The sequence below is a fragment of the Mauremys mutica genome, chromosome 11 (genome assembly GCF_020497125.1).
Source record: "Mauremys mutica isolate MM-2020 ecotype Southern chromosome 11, ASM2049712v1, whole genome shotgun sequence".
Classification (NCBI taxonomy): domain Eukaryota; kingdom Metazoa; phylum Chordata; order Testudines; family Geoemydidae; genus Mauremys; species Mauremys mutica.
The window spans coordinates 47,192,013-47,208,115 of NC_059082.1; the positions used below are offsets into that span (position 1 = coordinate 47,192,013).

The 16,103-nt window shown below is 51.5% G+C and overlaps 1 protein-coding gene across 1 annotated transcript in view; it reads right to left on the reverse strand.

The window, feature by feature from the left end:
• The window catches only part of FBXL16 (F-box and leucine rich repeat protein 16), a 93,328-nt gene that overhangs the window by 8,686 nt on the left and 68,539 nt on the right, over positions 1 to 16,103 (reverse strand). The window contains exon 3 of the mRNA XM_044980418.1: positions 7,261 to 7,769. Coding sequence (XP_044836353.1) covers positions 7,261 to 7,769 — 509 coding nt within the window. The remainder of the gene's footprint in view (positions 1 to 7,260; positions 7,770 to 16,103) is intronic.

Consider the following 16,103-nt stretch of genomic DNA (forward strand, 5'->3'; position numbering starts at 1 on the left):
CTAGTAGGGTGGTGAAGCACTGGAATGGGTTACCTAGGGAGGTGGTGGAATCTCCTTCCTTAGAGGTTTTTAAGGTCAGGCTTGACAAAGCCCTGGCTGGGATGTTTTAGTTGGGTTTGGTCCTGCTTTGAGCAGGGGGTTGGACTAGATGACCTCCTGAAGTCCCTTCCAACCCTGAGATTCTATGATTCTATGAATAGCGACCTCAGTACTGGTTGGCTCTCTATAGTCTCCACATAAGGAACTACCTGAATTCTACTTCTCCAATGCTGGGGAAAAGCAGGATTCTATGGTGACATATCCACTGGCACTTGAGGGCAACACACACACCCACCCCAGGAAGAATGACCATGACTGTAGAGGAAGGGCTAGATCCCCAGGAGGTATAAAAGTCAGTATAGCCCTCTGACCTCACTGGTGCTATGCCAGTTTACACCATCTGAGGATCTGGCTTGGAGAGGTTGTTGGAGAGACTATGACCCAAATCAGGTCCAACCAGGCAACCACAGCAGGTGCTCATTGTTGCAGGATGACTGGTGGCTTTAAGGGCTGTCATTAACTAGCTGCTTCTCAGCCTGAGTGGGCAGGACCTATGAAGGGTCAGATGGTAGTTTATGGGACACCTGGGCCTTATAAAAGGACTGAGAGAGATCAGTTTGGGAGCTGAAACCACAGGGAGTAAACAGAGGTCCCCTTGAGCCAGGATCTGAGGATGGTACTCCAAGGGAACCAGCCTGTGTGCCTAGTGCTCTCTCCCAGAGCCAGAAAGACTCGCAAAGGTAACTCAGAGGGTGGGTTGATGAGAAGCCCCAATGAGCAGAAGGTCCTTTTGTTTGTTGGTACTTTTTCATTTAGACTTTTGCTATTTCAGCAGGGATTAAGTTTGTCTGGGACTTGGCCAGAGAGCTAAGGCACATCCCCAGCACAGATCAGTGCATGAAGAGGTGAGAAGACCTATCTTGGGGGAAGGAAACTGAGGCAGGGAGTGCCGGCAGTGCCACACTAAGTAGCAGGTGGCATTTTGGAGTAGCCACGTTCTACGATACTCTGGCATTCTTTACTTGAACTTCCTTCCACTATACTTATTGGTCACCACACTCTTCTCTGCCTACTGTCACCTGCATCTCTCTTTGGAGATGAGCTGCTAGAAGGCCTCCATTCAATATCTTTTCCTTCTTTGAGATACTGGCTTTATACCGTCAGGACTGGCCCATTTCCTGGCTTTAGGAAGATGTCTCCAGGAAGCACCACCATGCAAGGGAGTCCTGTGGCTAGTGGGAGGAGGAATCAGGTCAGGTTGGGCCTCCAGAATGGGGACAAAACTAAATCATCCTGCTTTCACTCCCCAGCAGGGACCTCCTTCCTGCCTTGGAGACCTACCCCCTTTTTCCCTATGTCACACAAGAAAGCAGCAGGGGATGGGTGGCTCAGAGCAGCAGAGACTGTGAGGGATAGGGAGCATGGGAGATGTTGCATGTGGAAGAAGAGGCTGGCAGGATAGGTGTGGTTTGAGGGAGCATGCAGTAAGGTGCCTGCTGGAGGCCTTTGACATGACATAAGAGGGAGGATGGAAGAGGAGGAAGGGAGGAAGACGATTGCCCAGCACAGGTAAACTTGGCTCCCATCCAGGATGGGCCATCCTTCACCTTAGCAACCTTAAGTCCAGATCCTCAGCTGCTGTAAATCAACAAGGCTCCACTGAAGAGCTCTGATAGCTTACAGCAGCTGTGGATCTGGCCCGGGGGCTCCAAGGATCAATGGGGTTGACATTATGCAAGGCACTGCATAGTGCTCTCAGCATCATGCACAATCTGTTTAGCAGAGATAGGCCAATGCATGACTCCAAACAAACCCAGGAGGTTCAACAAGTTTGGTTCATTCCCCCTCCCCATCCCACCGCTTTTTCATCATGCTCTGTGCATCGGCATGAGCTGATGCACAGGACAACCACGAGGAAGGCCCTTTGGATACTTCTGGTCTGAGAGCAAGATAGCTAGTGAAGAGGCCTGTGCTTTTTTTAAGTTTTCTGTTCCAGGTCTGCTGACTCCAGAGGCAGTTCAGAGAAGTGAGGGTTGAGCCTTCACACGTGGGTGGGGTGGGATTCCTCTGAACTGAATCCTAGAGGGTGTTCTCATCATGAGTAGAGATGAGTCTGAAGAGCAGAGTTCTGATCCAGATTTTCCAAAATCGGGGGGGAGGGGGGGGGAGGTGCAAGAGCTTGGATCTGGGAATTTGGTTCAGGCCCATCTCCAGCCTCAGGCCCAGAAGCAGGATGTATCTTCCCCTAAAGACTGGAAGGTAGAATACCCCTCCTTCCCTTCTCTCTCTTTTCCTCACCCTTCTCTATTTGCCCTTTCTCTCCATTTCATACATTGCCCAGGGGGAAGGCTGTTCCATTATGAGCAGAAACCATGTTTGGAGACTTAATGCCAGTTTTAGTTCACAATTTTCCAAATGCTTTTCCATGTGCCACCCTCGCCCTCTGGTGGGGACTGAGGGGTATCCATGACCCAAACACACCAGTGACATTTCCTTATGGTTAGGGGCCTACCAAATTCACAGTCCACTTTGGTCAATTTCTCAGTCATAGGATTTTAAAAATTGTAAATTTCTGATTTCAGCTATTTAAATCTGAAATTTCATGGTGGTGTAATTGTAGAGATCCTGACCCAAAAAGGAATTGTGTGTGTGGAGGGGGGGGAGGGAGGGTCACAAGGTTATTGTAGGGGGATAGCGGTACTGCTATCCTTACTTCTGCGCTGCTGCTGGTGGTGCTGCCTTCAGACCTGGGTAGCTGGAGAGTGGTGGCTGCTGGCAGATGCCCAACTCTGAAGGCAGAGCCACTGCCAGCAGCAGTACAGAAGAAAGAATGGCATGGTATGGTATTGCCACCCTTGTGTGCTGCTGGTGGGGCACTGCCTTCAGAGCTGGGCATCTGGCCAATAGCTGCCGCTCTCCAGCAGCCCAGTTCTGAAGGCAGCACAGAAGTAAGAGGGGCAATACCACAACCCCCCTAAAATAACCTTGTGATTCCCCCGGCAACTTACTTTTGGGTCAGGACCCCCAATTAGAGAAACGCTGGTCTCCCTCCATGAAATCTGTATAGTATAGGGTAAAGGCACACCAGATTTCGGAGTGGGAGAGGGAGACCAGCTTTCACAGTCTGTGATGCATTTTTCACAGTCATGAATTTCATGGGGCCCTACTCATGGTGCTCTAGGTGGGAAAGGAGCACAGTAGCATTTCGGACCACAGCTGTGTGATGTTCTGTACCTCGGGGGGAACATCCAGCACTCCCATGTTCATCCTTATAATACGATTGTGTGGTATCTAATGCAAAGTTTGTCATGTCGGTTGTCTTCAGAAGGCTCATGATGCACTGAGATATAGATTCAAGGACTGGAAGGGACCTTGGGAAGTCATTGAGTCCAGTCCCCTGCCCTCATGGCAGGACCAAATACTGTCTAGACCATCCCGGATAGACATTTATCTAACCTACTCTTAAATATCTCCAGAGATGAAGATTCCACAACCTCCCGAGGCAATTTATTCCAGTGTTTAACCACCCTGACAGTTAGGAACTTTTTCCTAATGTCCAACCTAAACCTCCCTTGCTGCAGTTTAAGCCCATTGCTTCTTGTTCTATCCTTAGAGGCTAAGGTTAACAAGTTTTCTCTCTCTCCTCCTTATGACACCCTTTTAGATACCTGGAAACTGCTATCATGTCCCCTTTCAGTCTTCTCTTTTCCAAACTAAACAAACCTTCTTTCAGCCTTCCTTCATAGATCATGTTCTCAAGACCTTTAATTATTCTTGTTCCCCTCTCTGGACCCTCTCCAATTTCTCCACATCTTTCTTGAAATGCAGTGCCCAGAATTGGACACAATACTCCCGTTGAGGCCTAACCAGCGCAGAGTAAAGCGGAAGAATGGCTTCTCATGTCTTACTCACAACACATCTGTTAATGCATCCCAGAATTATGTTTGCATTTTTTGCAACAGCATCACACTGTTGACTCATATTTAGCTCGTGGTCCACTATAACCCCTAGATCAGGGGTCGGCAGCTTTTCAGAAGTGGTGTGCCGAGTCTTCATTTATTCACTCTAATTTAAGGTTTCGCATGCCAGTAATACATTTTAACATTTTTAGAAGGTCTCTCTCTAAAAGTCTATAATATATAACTAAACTATTTTTGTATGTAAAGTAAATAAGGTTTTTAAAAAGTTTAAGAAGCTTCATTTAAAAATTAAAATGCAGAGCCCCCCAGACCGGTGGCCAGGACCCGGGCAGTGCGAGTGCCGCTGAAAATCAGCTTGCATGCCGCCTTCGGCATGCGTGCCATAGGTTGCCTACCCCTGCCCTAGATCCCTTTCTGCCATACTCCTTTCTAGAGAGTCTCTTCCCATTCTGTATGTGTGAAACTGATTGTTCCTTTCTAAGTGGAGCACTTTGCATTTGTTTTTGTTAAACTTCATTCTGTTTACCTCAGACCATTTCTCCAATTTGTCCAGATCATTTTGAATTATGACCCTATCCTCCAAACCAGTTGCAATCCCTCCCAGTTTGGTATCATCTGCAAATTTAATAAGCGTACTTTCTATGCCAATATCTAAGTCATTGATGAAGATATTGAACAGAGCCAGTCCCAAAATAGACCCCTGCGGAACCCCACTTGTTATACCTTTCCAGCAGGATTGGGAACCATTAATAACTACTCTCTGAGTACGGTTATCCAGCCAGTTATGCACCCGTCTTATAGTAGCCCCATCTAAGTTGTATTTGCCTAGTTTATTGATAAGAATATCATGCGAGACCATATCAAATGCCTTACTAGTCTAGGTATACCACATCCACCGCTTCTCCCTTATCCACAAGGCTCATTATCCTATCTAAGAAAGCTATCAGATTGGTTTGACATGATTTGTTCTTTACAAATCCAGGCTGGCTATTCCCTATCACCTTACCACCTTCCAAGTGTTTGCAGATGATTTCCTTAATTACTTGCTCCATTATCTTCCCTGACACAGAAGTTAAACTAAGTGGTCTGTAGTTTCCCGGGCTATTTTTATTTCCCTTTTATAGATGGGCACTATATTTGTCCTTTTCCAGTCTTCTGGAATCTCTCTTGTCTCCCATGATTTTCCAAAGATAATAGCTAGAGGCTCAGATACCTCCTCTATTAGCTCCTTGAGTATTCTAGGATGCATTTCATCAGGCCCTGGTGACTTGCAGGCATCTAACTTTTCTAAGTGATTTTTAACTAGTTCTTTTTTTATTTTATCTTCTAAACCTACCCCCTTCCCATTAGCATTCACTATGTTAGGCATTCCTTCAGACTTCTTGGTGAAGACCGAAACAAAGAAGTCATTAAGCATCTCTGCCATTTCCAAGTTTCCTGGTACTGTTTCTTCCTCCTCACTGAGCAGTGGGCCTACCCTGTCCTTGGTCTTCCTCTTGCTTCTAATGTACAGGTTGTAATTTCATGTATGTATTTGAGGCTGAAAATATGTCCTCATGGCTTAAAGCAAGCTCAGGCAAAAACTCTCCAGAAGCAGAGGGGCAGTTCACACCTCATCATGGCATGTAAGGGACAAACCCAGTCCAGCCTCACAGAACAAAAGGAGGCCTAGGCAACAAAAAAGGATCTGTTGGACTCTCAAGTGAGTCACCCCCCTTCCTTTGGTCAGTTTGGGACTACTATGAGAATGCTCACCTGACTCTGTAGGGGGAGCAAAGCCAAGAGGGAAGATAAAAGGGAGAGACATTTGTTGTTATGCTCTTCCTTTCTCTTCCACCTCCATCTACAGACACCACACCAAGCGACTGAAGCACTGATCAAAGGGGAGAGCCTGGCTGAAGAGCAACCAGCCAGCCTGTGGTGAGAAGCATTTAAGTTTGTAAGGGCACTAATAGTGTTAAGATCAGCTTAGAATGCATTTTGCTTGTATTTCATTTGACCAAATCCGACTTGTTATGCTTGGACTTATAATCACTTAAAAGCTATCTTTGTAGTTCATCTGTTTGCTTATTCTACCTGAAACAGTGTGTTTGATTTGAAGCATGTCAGACACCCCTGGGGATAACAAGCCTGGTACATATATAAATTTCTTTGTTAAATTGACAGACTCATATAAGCTTGCAGTGTTTAACGGGCATAACTGGACACTGCAAGACTGAGGTTCCTAGGGTTGTGTCTGGGACCAGAGATATTGGCTAGTGTCATTCAGTTCATAGAATCTCAGGGTTGGAAGGGACCTCAGGAGGTCATCTAGTCCAACCCCCTGCTCAAAGCAGGATCAAACCCAACTAAATCATCCCAGCCAGGGCTTTGTCAAGCCTGACCTTAAAAACCTCTAAGGAAGGAGATTCCACCACCTCCCTAGGTAACCCATTCCAGTGTTTCACCACCCTACTAGTGAAAAAGTTTTTCCTAATGTCCAACCTAAACCTCCCCCTCTGCAACTTGAGACCATTACTCCTTGTTCTGTCATCTTCTACCACTGAGAACAGTCTAGATCCATCCTCTTTGGAACCCCCTTTCAGGTAGTTGAAAGCAGCTATCAAATCCCCCCTCATTCTTCTCTTCTGCAGGCTAAACAATCTCAGTTCCCTCAGCCTCTCCTCGTAAGTCATGTGCTCCAGCCCCCTAAGGAGTTGCACAATCCAAGGAGCAGCTTTACATGCCAGAGGGTGTGCATGAACAGCCCAGGAGTGGGGGGGTTCTCACAGCACAGCAGTGTAAGGCTGGCTCCCAGAGTCAAGGATTGGAGTGACCCATCAGATCACTGGTCCAGATAACACCAGGGGAATGTCACCGACACCCCTTAGACATGGGCTTGAAGTTCAGGCTCTATGCCCAACCCATCTGAGTCGAGTATAGCAGATCACTAGTCCAGATAACACCAGAGGGGAACGTCACAAGCTGTTGATTGGCAATTTCTCCCAACAATTCTTGCTGCTCAGCAGTCAGTGAGAGGCAGCTCGCTGCCACTCCAGCCCCAGCCTCTCGCATGAGGAGGTGCTGTAGGGAATGGAGCAGGATCTTGAGTGGTATTGTCCTCACTTCTCCTAGAAGGAGGTGCTATAGGGGAGCTGACAGCTATTCTAATCCCAGCCTCTCACAGCAGGGAGGGAACAGTGAGCAATGCTAGTTGTACTCCCAGATGCTCCTGTCTCAGCTCGCCACATTAGGGGTTATCAAAGCTCCCACATACCCCCTCCCTGGATGGATCCTGCAGAGGGTTTAGTTACCCACCTACCTGTCAAGCACGAGCTCCTCCAGTTTATGCAGGTCACAGGCGATATACTCCAGGGCCATGTCAGTGATCCGAGGGCACCATGACAGGTCCAAGCTCCTCAGCTTCCGCAGGTTCTCAGCCACGAGCTCCACCCCATCATCAGTCACCTTGGAACAGCCAGAGAGGCTCAGCACACTCAGGTTGGGCAGGCTGTGCACCATGTTGACCACTCCATGGTTGGTGATCTCCCAGCAGGAGCTGAGGCGCAGGGTGTGGGTGGTGTAGCCCTGCTTGGCAGTGAAGTAGGCCAAGGCCGTGTCTGTCACATGGTAGGCCTGCAGATTGAGCTCAGTCAGGTTGGGCAGCAGCTGGGAGATGGCAGCTATGGCATCGTCAGCCACATTGATGCAGTCGCTGACACTCAAGGAGGTGATGCGAGCATTCAGGCTTGACCACAGGCCGGCTTCTGTGAAGTCATTGCAGCCAGAGAGCTCCAGGCGCACCACGCCCTGCATCTGCTCCAGCATAACCTGCCAAGAGACATGCTGTCAAGCCCATGGGCCCTGGAAAATCCCTCTGCCAAACTTCATAGATTCATGGAGTTTAAGGCCAGAGGGACCATTACATCATCTAGCCTGACCTCCTGTACTTCACAGGTTACTACATTCTACCCATGTGTTCAGAACAATAACTGGGGTTAGACTAAAGCTTTTCAGTTCTTAGGAGACTAAACTACTGTGTGCAGGGGCGGCTCTAGAAATCAGGCTGCCCCAAGCAGCGCGGTGCGCTGCGCCGCCCTTCCCTGGTCCCGCGGCGGGTCCCCTCTTCCCGCGGTTCCGGTTGAGCTCCCGCAGGCGTGCCTGCGGCAGGTCCACCGGAGCCCGGGACGAGCGGACCTGCCGCAGGCATGACTGCGGCGGGTGCCGTGGTCCCACGGCTCCGGTTGACCTGCCGCAGGCATGCCTGCGGGAGCTCAACCGGAGCCGCGGGAACAGGGGACCCGCCGCAGTCATGCCTGCGGCAGGTCCGCTCGTCCCGGGCTCCGGTGGACCTGCCACAGGCATGCCTGCGGCAGGTCCACCGGAGCCAAATGCCGCCCCCCCGGGAAAGGGCCGCCCCACGCGCCTGCTTGGCGCGCTGGGGTCTAGAGCCGCCCCTGACTGTGTGCCACAGGTGCACCAGTGCCCAAGGCCCCAGTAATGGCAGGGAACTGATTAGGTGTGATATTCCTGGATGATACTAGAAAGCAATACATGTCCCATGCTGCAGAGGAAGGTGAAAACCCCCAAGGGAGAAAATTCCTTCTTGACCCCAACCCTGAGAATGTGAGTGAGATACACCAGACAGCCTCCAAGAGAGACAATTTTCTGTACCACCTCAGAGCACCCTTCCAAGCCACATGGCTGTCCCATCTCCGCCTGTGGCCAATCCCTGCTGCTTCAGAGGAAGGAAAAACAAACAGACACCCCCCAAAACCCAGAACACACCTGGACAATTGTTCATCAAGCTACAAATCCTTTCTGACCCCTGCAGGTGACTGGCTGAAGGCCTCAAGTATGAGATTTCTCCTGAGTGGCCCTGAATCTGTTATATGCGGCAATGTGAAGATGTCTCCCTAGCTTCTAGCTAGCTTCTCCTTGATTAGTCTCCAGCCCACCTTCTTCCCTTCCGCCACCCTTCCATGCTCAATTCCTGCATCACCTGCTGTTTGGCCATGGAGCCAGGCCTGCCATGTTATGTGTCCTTTTCCATTAAAATGGCACATACAGTGAAACTGAGTGTAAATGAGCCCCACTGAACCAATGCAAATATTTCCCCCAGGACTCAGGGGGCTACCCTCTCTCAGAGCCTCTGCTCTGCTGGAGACATTAGGCACAGCAGATTCACAATGGACCCTGCCAGCAGTTCTGGGTTCTGACCCCTGTGAAATCCTTGAGACCTAAGCTCTGCTGGAAAGTGATACGCCCCCTCAGCACATCCTGGTGGAACTTGTAACACCTAACTTTAGGAAGGCCTGTTTGGTGGGGCTCATGGTGCATACAAGCTCAGGAGACTATACCAGTGAAGCTTATAACCTCTTGTGGCACTCTAACCCAGGCTGTTTTACACCAGAGACATGCCTGAGTCCTGTGAGGACTGCACGTGAGGCACAGTGGGTGTTGGAAGCACCCAGCACAGCATGTGGAACTTTCAATTTCCATGAGTGCAGCTGACAAAAAAAAACCCTGGTTTCCACTTAAAATGTAGGCCAATATAGCTATGGCCCTCAAGGGTATGAAAAAAAATCAATGCCTCTCAGTGCGGTAGCTATGCCTACCTAACTCCTGGTGTACACACAGCTATTCTAGGTGTAGCAAGGTCGAGACTCACTGGTGTGGTGACTCCTGCTGGTCATCCTGGGAATTAGCTCTTTTCCAGCCTTGGAGCACCCTCTGCTGGCTGGTGGCTCACCTGCCTCAGGCCCCCATGTCCCACCCGGACCCCGGTGCCTCTTTACCTTGGGGTTCTGCCCCAGCAGTACCCCCACACTCTGGGTCTTCCCTCCTGGGGGAACTCACAACCCTCTATACCCACCTCACCTCAGCGGCTACTGCCAGTCATCATCTAGCCCCCTCTCACTGGGGAAAACTGCAGTCCGTAATGGCCACTCATCATTGGCATCGGACCAGCTGCCCCTACCTATTCCCGGGCTGCAACTCCTAGCCCAAATACCTGCGTCAGCCTTGATCAAGGCCTCAGCTTGGGGAGTTGCCAGGCTGGAGTTCCCCAGCTCCTCTTGCTCTTCCCCCAGCACTGCTGTGTCCAAGATACCCTTTTCTCTTTCAGGCAACTAGGTCCATCTCTCTCCAAAGCTAGAAAGAGACTCTGGCCCAGCTCCTCCCTTAGGCCTTCTTATACTCCCAGCCCAGCCCTGATTGGCTGCTTCAAACTGGCTCCTGATTGGCTCCCCAGGGCTGTTTTTAACCCCTTCCACACTGGAGTGACTGCCACGCTACACCCCCCACTTCAAAATTCCATGCCCGGGGATGGGGTGTGTGTGTTTCCTCTCGCCTGTGTGACCCAGAGATGTCCCTCCAGTCACACTTGCTTTTCTTCACTCTCCTTCAGTTTTAAGGCCAGGTCTTCCTTGTGGGCTTTTTGCAGATCCATCTCCGCCATCCAGCAGGCCTGTTCCGCTGCCGTCAGCCGCGTACCTAGGCTAACATCCCCCAGGTCCTCTAGCTTCAGGGCCTGGGTTCCCACTGTAACCTGCTCTCCGTCAGTCTGGGTCCCTGCTTCCTGCTGGGCCCACTCTATCACAGTACCTTTATCAGATACCTTCCACTGGGCCTGGCCCCCTCGTAGGTCTACTGCCCTCACTGCAGCATCAACCCTGACAGCCTTCACCCTCCCGGGGTCCTTAGGTATCTCATCCTGCACCCCTCATCCCTTGAATGGGCAGTGTCTCCTAATATGGCCCCTCTCCTGGCACAAGAAGCAACTCCTTGCCTCCTCCCAACCTTGGGCCTTTTCCAGTCCCTGGGCCTGGGCAATCCCTCCATAGGTGCCGTCGCATAACATGTCGATCCCCTCTTGGGTTTCTTCACCCAACAGCGCTTCCCAGGGTCTTGTCCCTTCCCCTGTTCTGGGTGAGGCTCCTTGCCCCCAACCCAGTAGGGACAATCCCTTCTCAAATGTCCCTGCCTCCCGCAGACATAACAAGCCCTGCACTCTGCCTCAGGCCTCCTGGCCCTGGCACTTGGCTTTCCATCACACTCTCAGCAGCTCCTCTGAAACTCCCTCCGAAGGAGTTTTATCAGGGCCCGCTGCTCCTCTGCCAGCTGCCCCAACTGTTCATGGAGGGCCCACTGCACCTCCCAGAGTCTCTCTTGGGAGTTCCAGATCCCTTGCAGCAGGGATCCCTTTCGCCTCTGTGGTTCATCAGCCCCTTTTCACCAGGGCGCTGACGCCTATCCCCAACCAAGGATAGCACCTGGGGCCTCCACCAAGAAAACCCCAGTATAGCCGGGATCCATCATCCCTTCCTCTGTCTGGCAATAGTCCCAGTCCTGTCCCTTCCCCTTGTATTGGGGTGACCATTTATGCCCACATTCTTCACCAAGTGTAGCAAGGTCAAGACTCACCAGTGCAGCGCCTCCTGCTGTTCATCCTGGGAATTAGCTGTTTTCCAGCCTTGGAGCACCCTCTGCTGTCTGGTGGCTCACCTGCCTCAGGCCCCCGTGTCCCACCCAGATCCCAGTGACCCTTTACCTTAGAGTTCTTCCCCAGCAGTACCTCCATACTCTGAGTCTCCCCTCCCAGGGGAACCCACAACCCTCTATACTCACCTTGCCTCAGGGGCTATTACCAGTCATCACCTAGCCCCCCTCACTGGAGCATGAGTGGCCATAATGGCCACTCATCATTGGCAAGGGGGTCGGATCAGCTGCCATTACCTATTCCTAGGCTGCACCTCCCAGCCCCAGTACCTGTGTTGGCCTTGATCAAGGCCTCAGCTTGGGGAGTTGCCAGGCTGGAGCTCCCCAGCTCCTCTTGCCATCCCCCACAGCGCTGCTCTGTTCAAGGTACCCTTTGCTCCTTCAGGCAGCTAGGTCCATCTCTCTCTAAAGCTAGAGAGAGACTCTGTCCCAGCTCCTCCCTTAGGGCTTCTTATACTCCCAGCCAGGCCCTGATTGGCTGCCTCAAGCCACCTCCTGATTGGCTCCCCAGGGCAACCCTTTCCCAGGGCTGTTTTTAACCCCTTGCACACTGGAGCGGGGTGACTGCCCTTCTACACTAGGTCAATGGAAGAATGCTTCTGTTGACCTAACTAGTGTTGCTTGGGGAAGTGGTGTTTCTTCAGCAAAAAATCCCCCTCCATCTCAACAGAAGTTTGTTAAAGTGAGAGAGTATGTTGGTAATGCTCACATGCTCACAGATGTCTCTCAGCTACAGTGAGCTCTGTGGCGATGTCTACATTACAGGGTTATACTGGCATAGCTACAGTGACATAACTATGCCACTATTGTCCCCATAGTGTAGACATGGACATAGAATTCACTTCAGCTGAGAACTATCCGGGACTGCTGGCCAGCCTCATGGGGTTTTGGGCCTGAGGTCTGGGGCAGCCGCCCAGCCCCGCAAGCTCTGGGGTCTGGGGCAGCCACATGGTGGAGGTCCGGGGTCAGGGCAGCTGGCTGGCCCTGTGGGGTTGGGGGTCTGACGCTGCTGGTCCCATGTGGTCGGGGGCCCGGGGTCTGGGGCAGCCGCCCAGACCTGTGAGCTCCAGGGCAGCTGCCTGGCCCCAGTCTGGGGAAGCTGTGCAGTGAGGTCCTGGGGTGGGGATCCAGGGTCAGGGCAGCCAGTCTGCCCCTTGTGGTGGGGGTCTGGGGCTGCTGGTCCGCCCATTGGGTCCGGGCAGCCGCCTATCCCCATGAGTTAAAGGGCCCGGGGCAGCTGCCTGGGCCCCAGTCCAGGGCAGCTGTGTAGTGAAGTTCCAGGATGGGGGTCCAGCCCACCTCATGTGGCAGAGGTCCAGGGTCAGGGCAGCTGGTCCACCCCATGGGATCCGGGGCAGCCACCTGGCCCTGCAACCTCTGGAGTCTGGGGCAGCCATGCAGTGGGGGTCCAGAGCAGGCAGCCTGCTGCTGCCCTACCACCCGGCCTCTGTGGCCCAGGTAACACATTGTGAGCCACATATGCCGCCCACAATGTGTAATAAATTGAGAACCACTGCCCCAGACTAAAGCTCTCTGTTAAGGCAGAGACACTGTCAGGAATATATTGCCTTCAAAACAACACGTAAAACACAAATGCTTGATGTACACAGCTGAGCCTCCAAAATAACATTAACTCTGCTCCTGGGTCCCCGCCCACACTCCACCTAGACATCACAGTCCTCTTCATTCACATTTCCCCTGTGGTCTCTAGCTCACCACCATCCCCATCCAGACACTACATTCTGACCAGCATCATCTCTCTCCAGCCTGCTACAGACCTGATGTGAAGCCTTGTCACACCTTGACCTTACCAGTGGTCACACCCTGCCCTACCTGGCCCACCATCTCTGCTCTGCAGCCAATCCCATGTGCCTGAGGGAGGGAGGGAGGGAGGGAGCGGGGGGGAAGCCCTTCTTGGGACTTCCAGCAAGATGCCATTTTAATGTCCACCTTCTTCCTGTATCCCCTCCCTTTGGGTTAGTCACCAAGTCACATGATGTAGGCTTAGGGAGCCAAGATGCAGCCAAAGCATCTCCCCTTCCTCTGCCTGGGGCCTGCACACTGCTCTGGCAGCAGCCACCCTGGCATTAGGAGATACCAGTTTACAAATCTGGGGGATTCTTTCCAGCATGGCGATGGCACTCACATCCCAAGGGCTCTGAAACACTCCTGATGGGTGGCAGAGATTCCCTGCCCTGTAGCTGATGAAGGCTGGAAGACTGGGAATGGGCTTTACCAGCACACAGCTATGGAGGGCTCTGCTGGAATGGATACACACAGCAGGGTGGACTTTCTGCTTATGGAGCATTGATGAGGAGTCTCCTTGCTGGAAGGGCAGGGGAAATATGGGGCTGAGTTAAGTCTAGCCTTGGAAATGTAACTACACCTTTCCTGTGTGTGTAACAGCAGTGTATAGGAAGATGTTAGTATCCCTTTAAATAGTTGTGAGCCTTCTTGTGGCACTCACTGTGCTCTCCATTTTAGATGCCACCGGAAACCAGCCAGAGCAGCAGGATGGACATAGTTAGGCCTGGCATGCTTGTATATCTTGTGATTTCTTTATATTATTCTTGTTGTGTAAAGAGCAAAAGACATAACAATCCTGGGATATTGAAAACTTGGTCCAGTAGTGCAGGTATTGGTCTAAGACTCTGGAAACCTGGGTTCTATTCCCAGGTCAGCCCTTGGCCTTTTGGATGAACCTTGGGCAAGTCACTTAACCTTTCTGTGTCTCAGTTTCCCCATGTATAAAATGGGGAGAATAATACTTGCCTCCTTTGTACAATACTGTGGGATCTGTGGATGAAAAGTCCTACAGAAAAGCTAGGTAGCAATATTATTATGGCCAGATTGTTGTAAAGGGCAATGGAGTAAAGGGCTTTTATTCTGCCCTATCAAAGGTTTGTGTCCGGGGACAGATTTCACTTGGAATGCGGCAAGGAAGTGGAGGAGAAGATGGGGAGTCATAGAATTTAAGGCCAGAAGAAACCACCAGACCATCTCGTGACAATCTGACCTCCTGTCCATAAGTCCACTGACATCACCTAGCACCTGCACACTAAACCCAACAATTGAACTCAGCCCAAAGGATTACAGCCCATGGGAGACTAAAGGAATATGTGTCACAGGCAGCGAAAAGGAGGGACTGATGTGTACCAATGCCCAAGGCAAATGGAATGGCAGAGAAATGATTAAGTGAGATGCACCCAGATAATCCTAGAAAGTGACCTTCACCCACATGCTGCAAAGGAAGGCAAGCCAGAGGAAGGCACTGCCAGTCTGACCTGTGGGAAATTCCTTCCCAAGCACACACAGGGTGATCAGCTAGACCCTGAGCACATGAACAAGAACCAGCCAGCCACACACCTGAGTGAAATAATTCTTGGTGCCATCTCAGAGCCCTGCCACCCAACTCAGTGACCCATCTCCAGCTGTGGCCATCAATGATTCTTCTGAGGAAGATCAACTCCCCACCTCAGCATACATTGGAAGGGAAAAAAATCCTTCCTCACCCCTGCAGGTGCCTGGCTAAAACCCTGATGCATTAGCTTTCAGGAAGATAAGCAAAAAAACAGAAGTGAGTCCCAGAGCTGTTGAGTCCTGCCCCCTGGGGAGAATGAGGGGAGCTGAGCATGGGGGCCTTGCTCACCTTCATAATGCAAAAGTGCTGCTGAGTACAGAGACTAAGGAGTGATGAGACTGTGCCCTGTCCATAATGATCCACTCAGGCTGACTCAGTTGCCTGGGGATGAGTGTTATGTCATACCATGCAGGCTTTCTCAGCTTGATCCCAGACGTCAGGTGCTCACTCCTTCAGGTACCAGGAGGGGGCAGTGAATCTAGTACAGTAACTCCTCACTTAATATTGCATCTGACATGCATCTGACGAAGTGGCTTATGCTCCAATACGTCTGTTAGTCTATAAGGTGCCATAGGACTCTTTGCTGCTTTTTACAGATCCAGACTAACACGGCGACCCCTCTGATACTTGTCACTTAACATTGTGGTTATGATCTTGAAAAATGTGACTTTAAGTGAAACGATGTTAAGTGAATCCAATTTCCCCATAAGAATGAATGTAAATGGGAAGGGTTAGGTTCCAGAGAATTTTTTTTTTGCCATATAGTACAGTACTATAGTTGGGAGGTGCCCCCGCCTTACCCCACACAGGCACAGCCCACTGGCACTGGAGACAATGAGGCAGGCAAGGAGGCTGAAGGTGCTATAGGCTAGGAAAAGCATGTTGCATAGCAGCAGTGGTAGCTTCCTCTATTCTGCAAGCACCAAGGATGGGGGGCTCAACCCTTGGCCCGCACACACCACCCCTTCCCCCAAGTCCCCACCCTTAACACGCCTCTTCTCCCCCCCTTACTCTGCACACCACGTCCTCGCTTCTCCCCCCTCCCTCCCCTGCCTCCTGCCCAAGGCAATCAGCTGGCTTGCAGTGTTCAGGAGGCAGGAGGGAGGGGGGAGGAGTGCGAACACAGCACGCAGGCTCCCCCTCCCTCCCCTGCCTCCTGAACGCCGCAAGCCAGCTGATTGCCATGGGCAGGAGGTGGGGGGAGGAGGGGGAAGGCGCTGATCCGTGGGGTCTGCTGGAGGGCAGGAGGCGCTGTGTGTGTGTGGGGGGCATAGGAGAGCTGATAGGGGGGCTGCCAGCTGTGG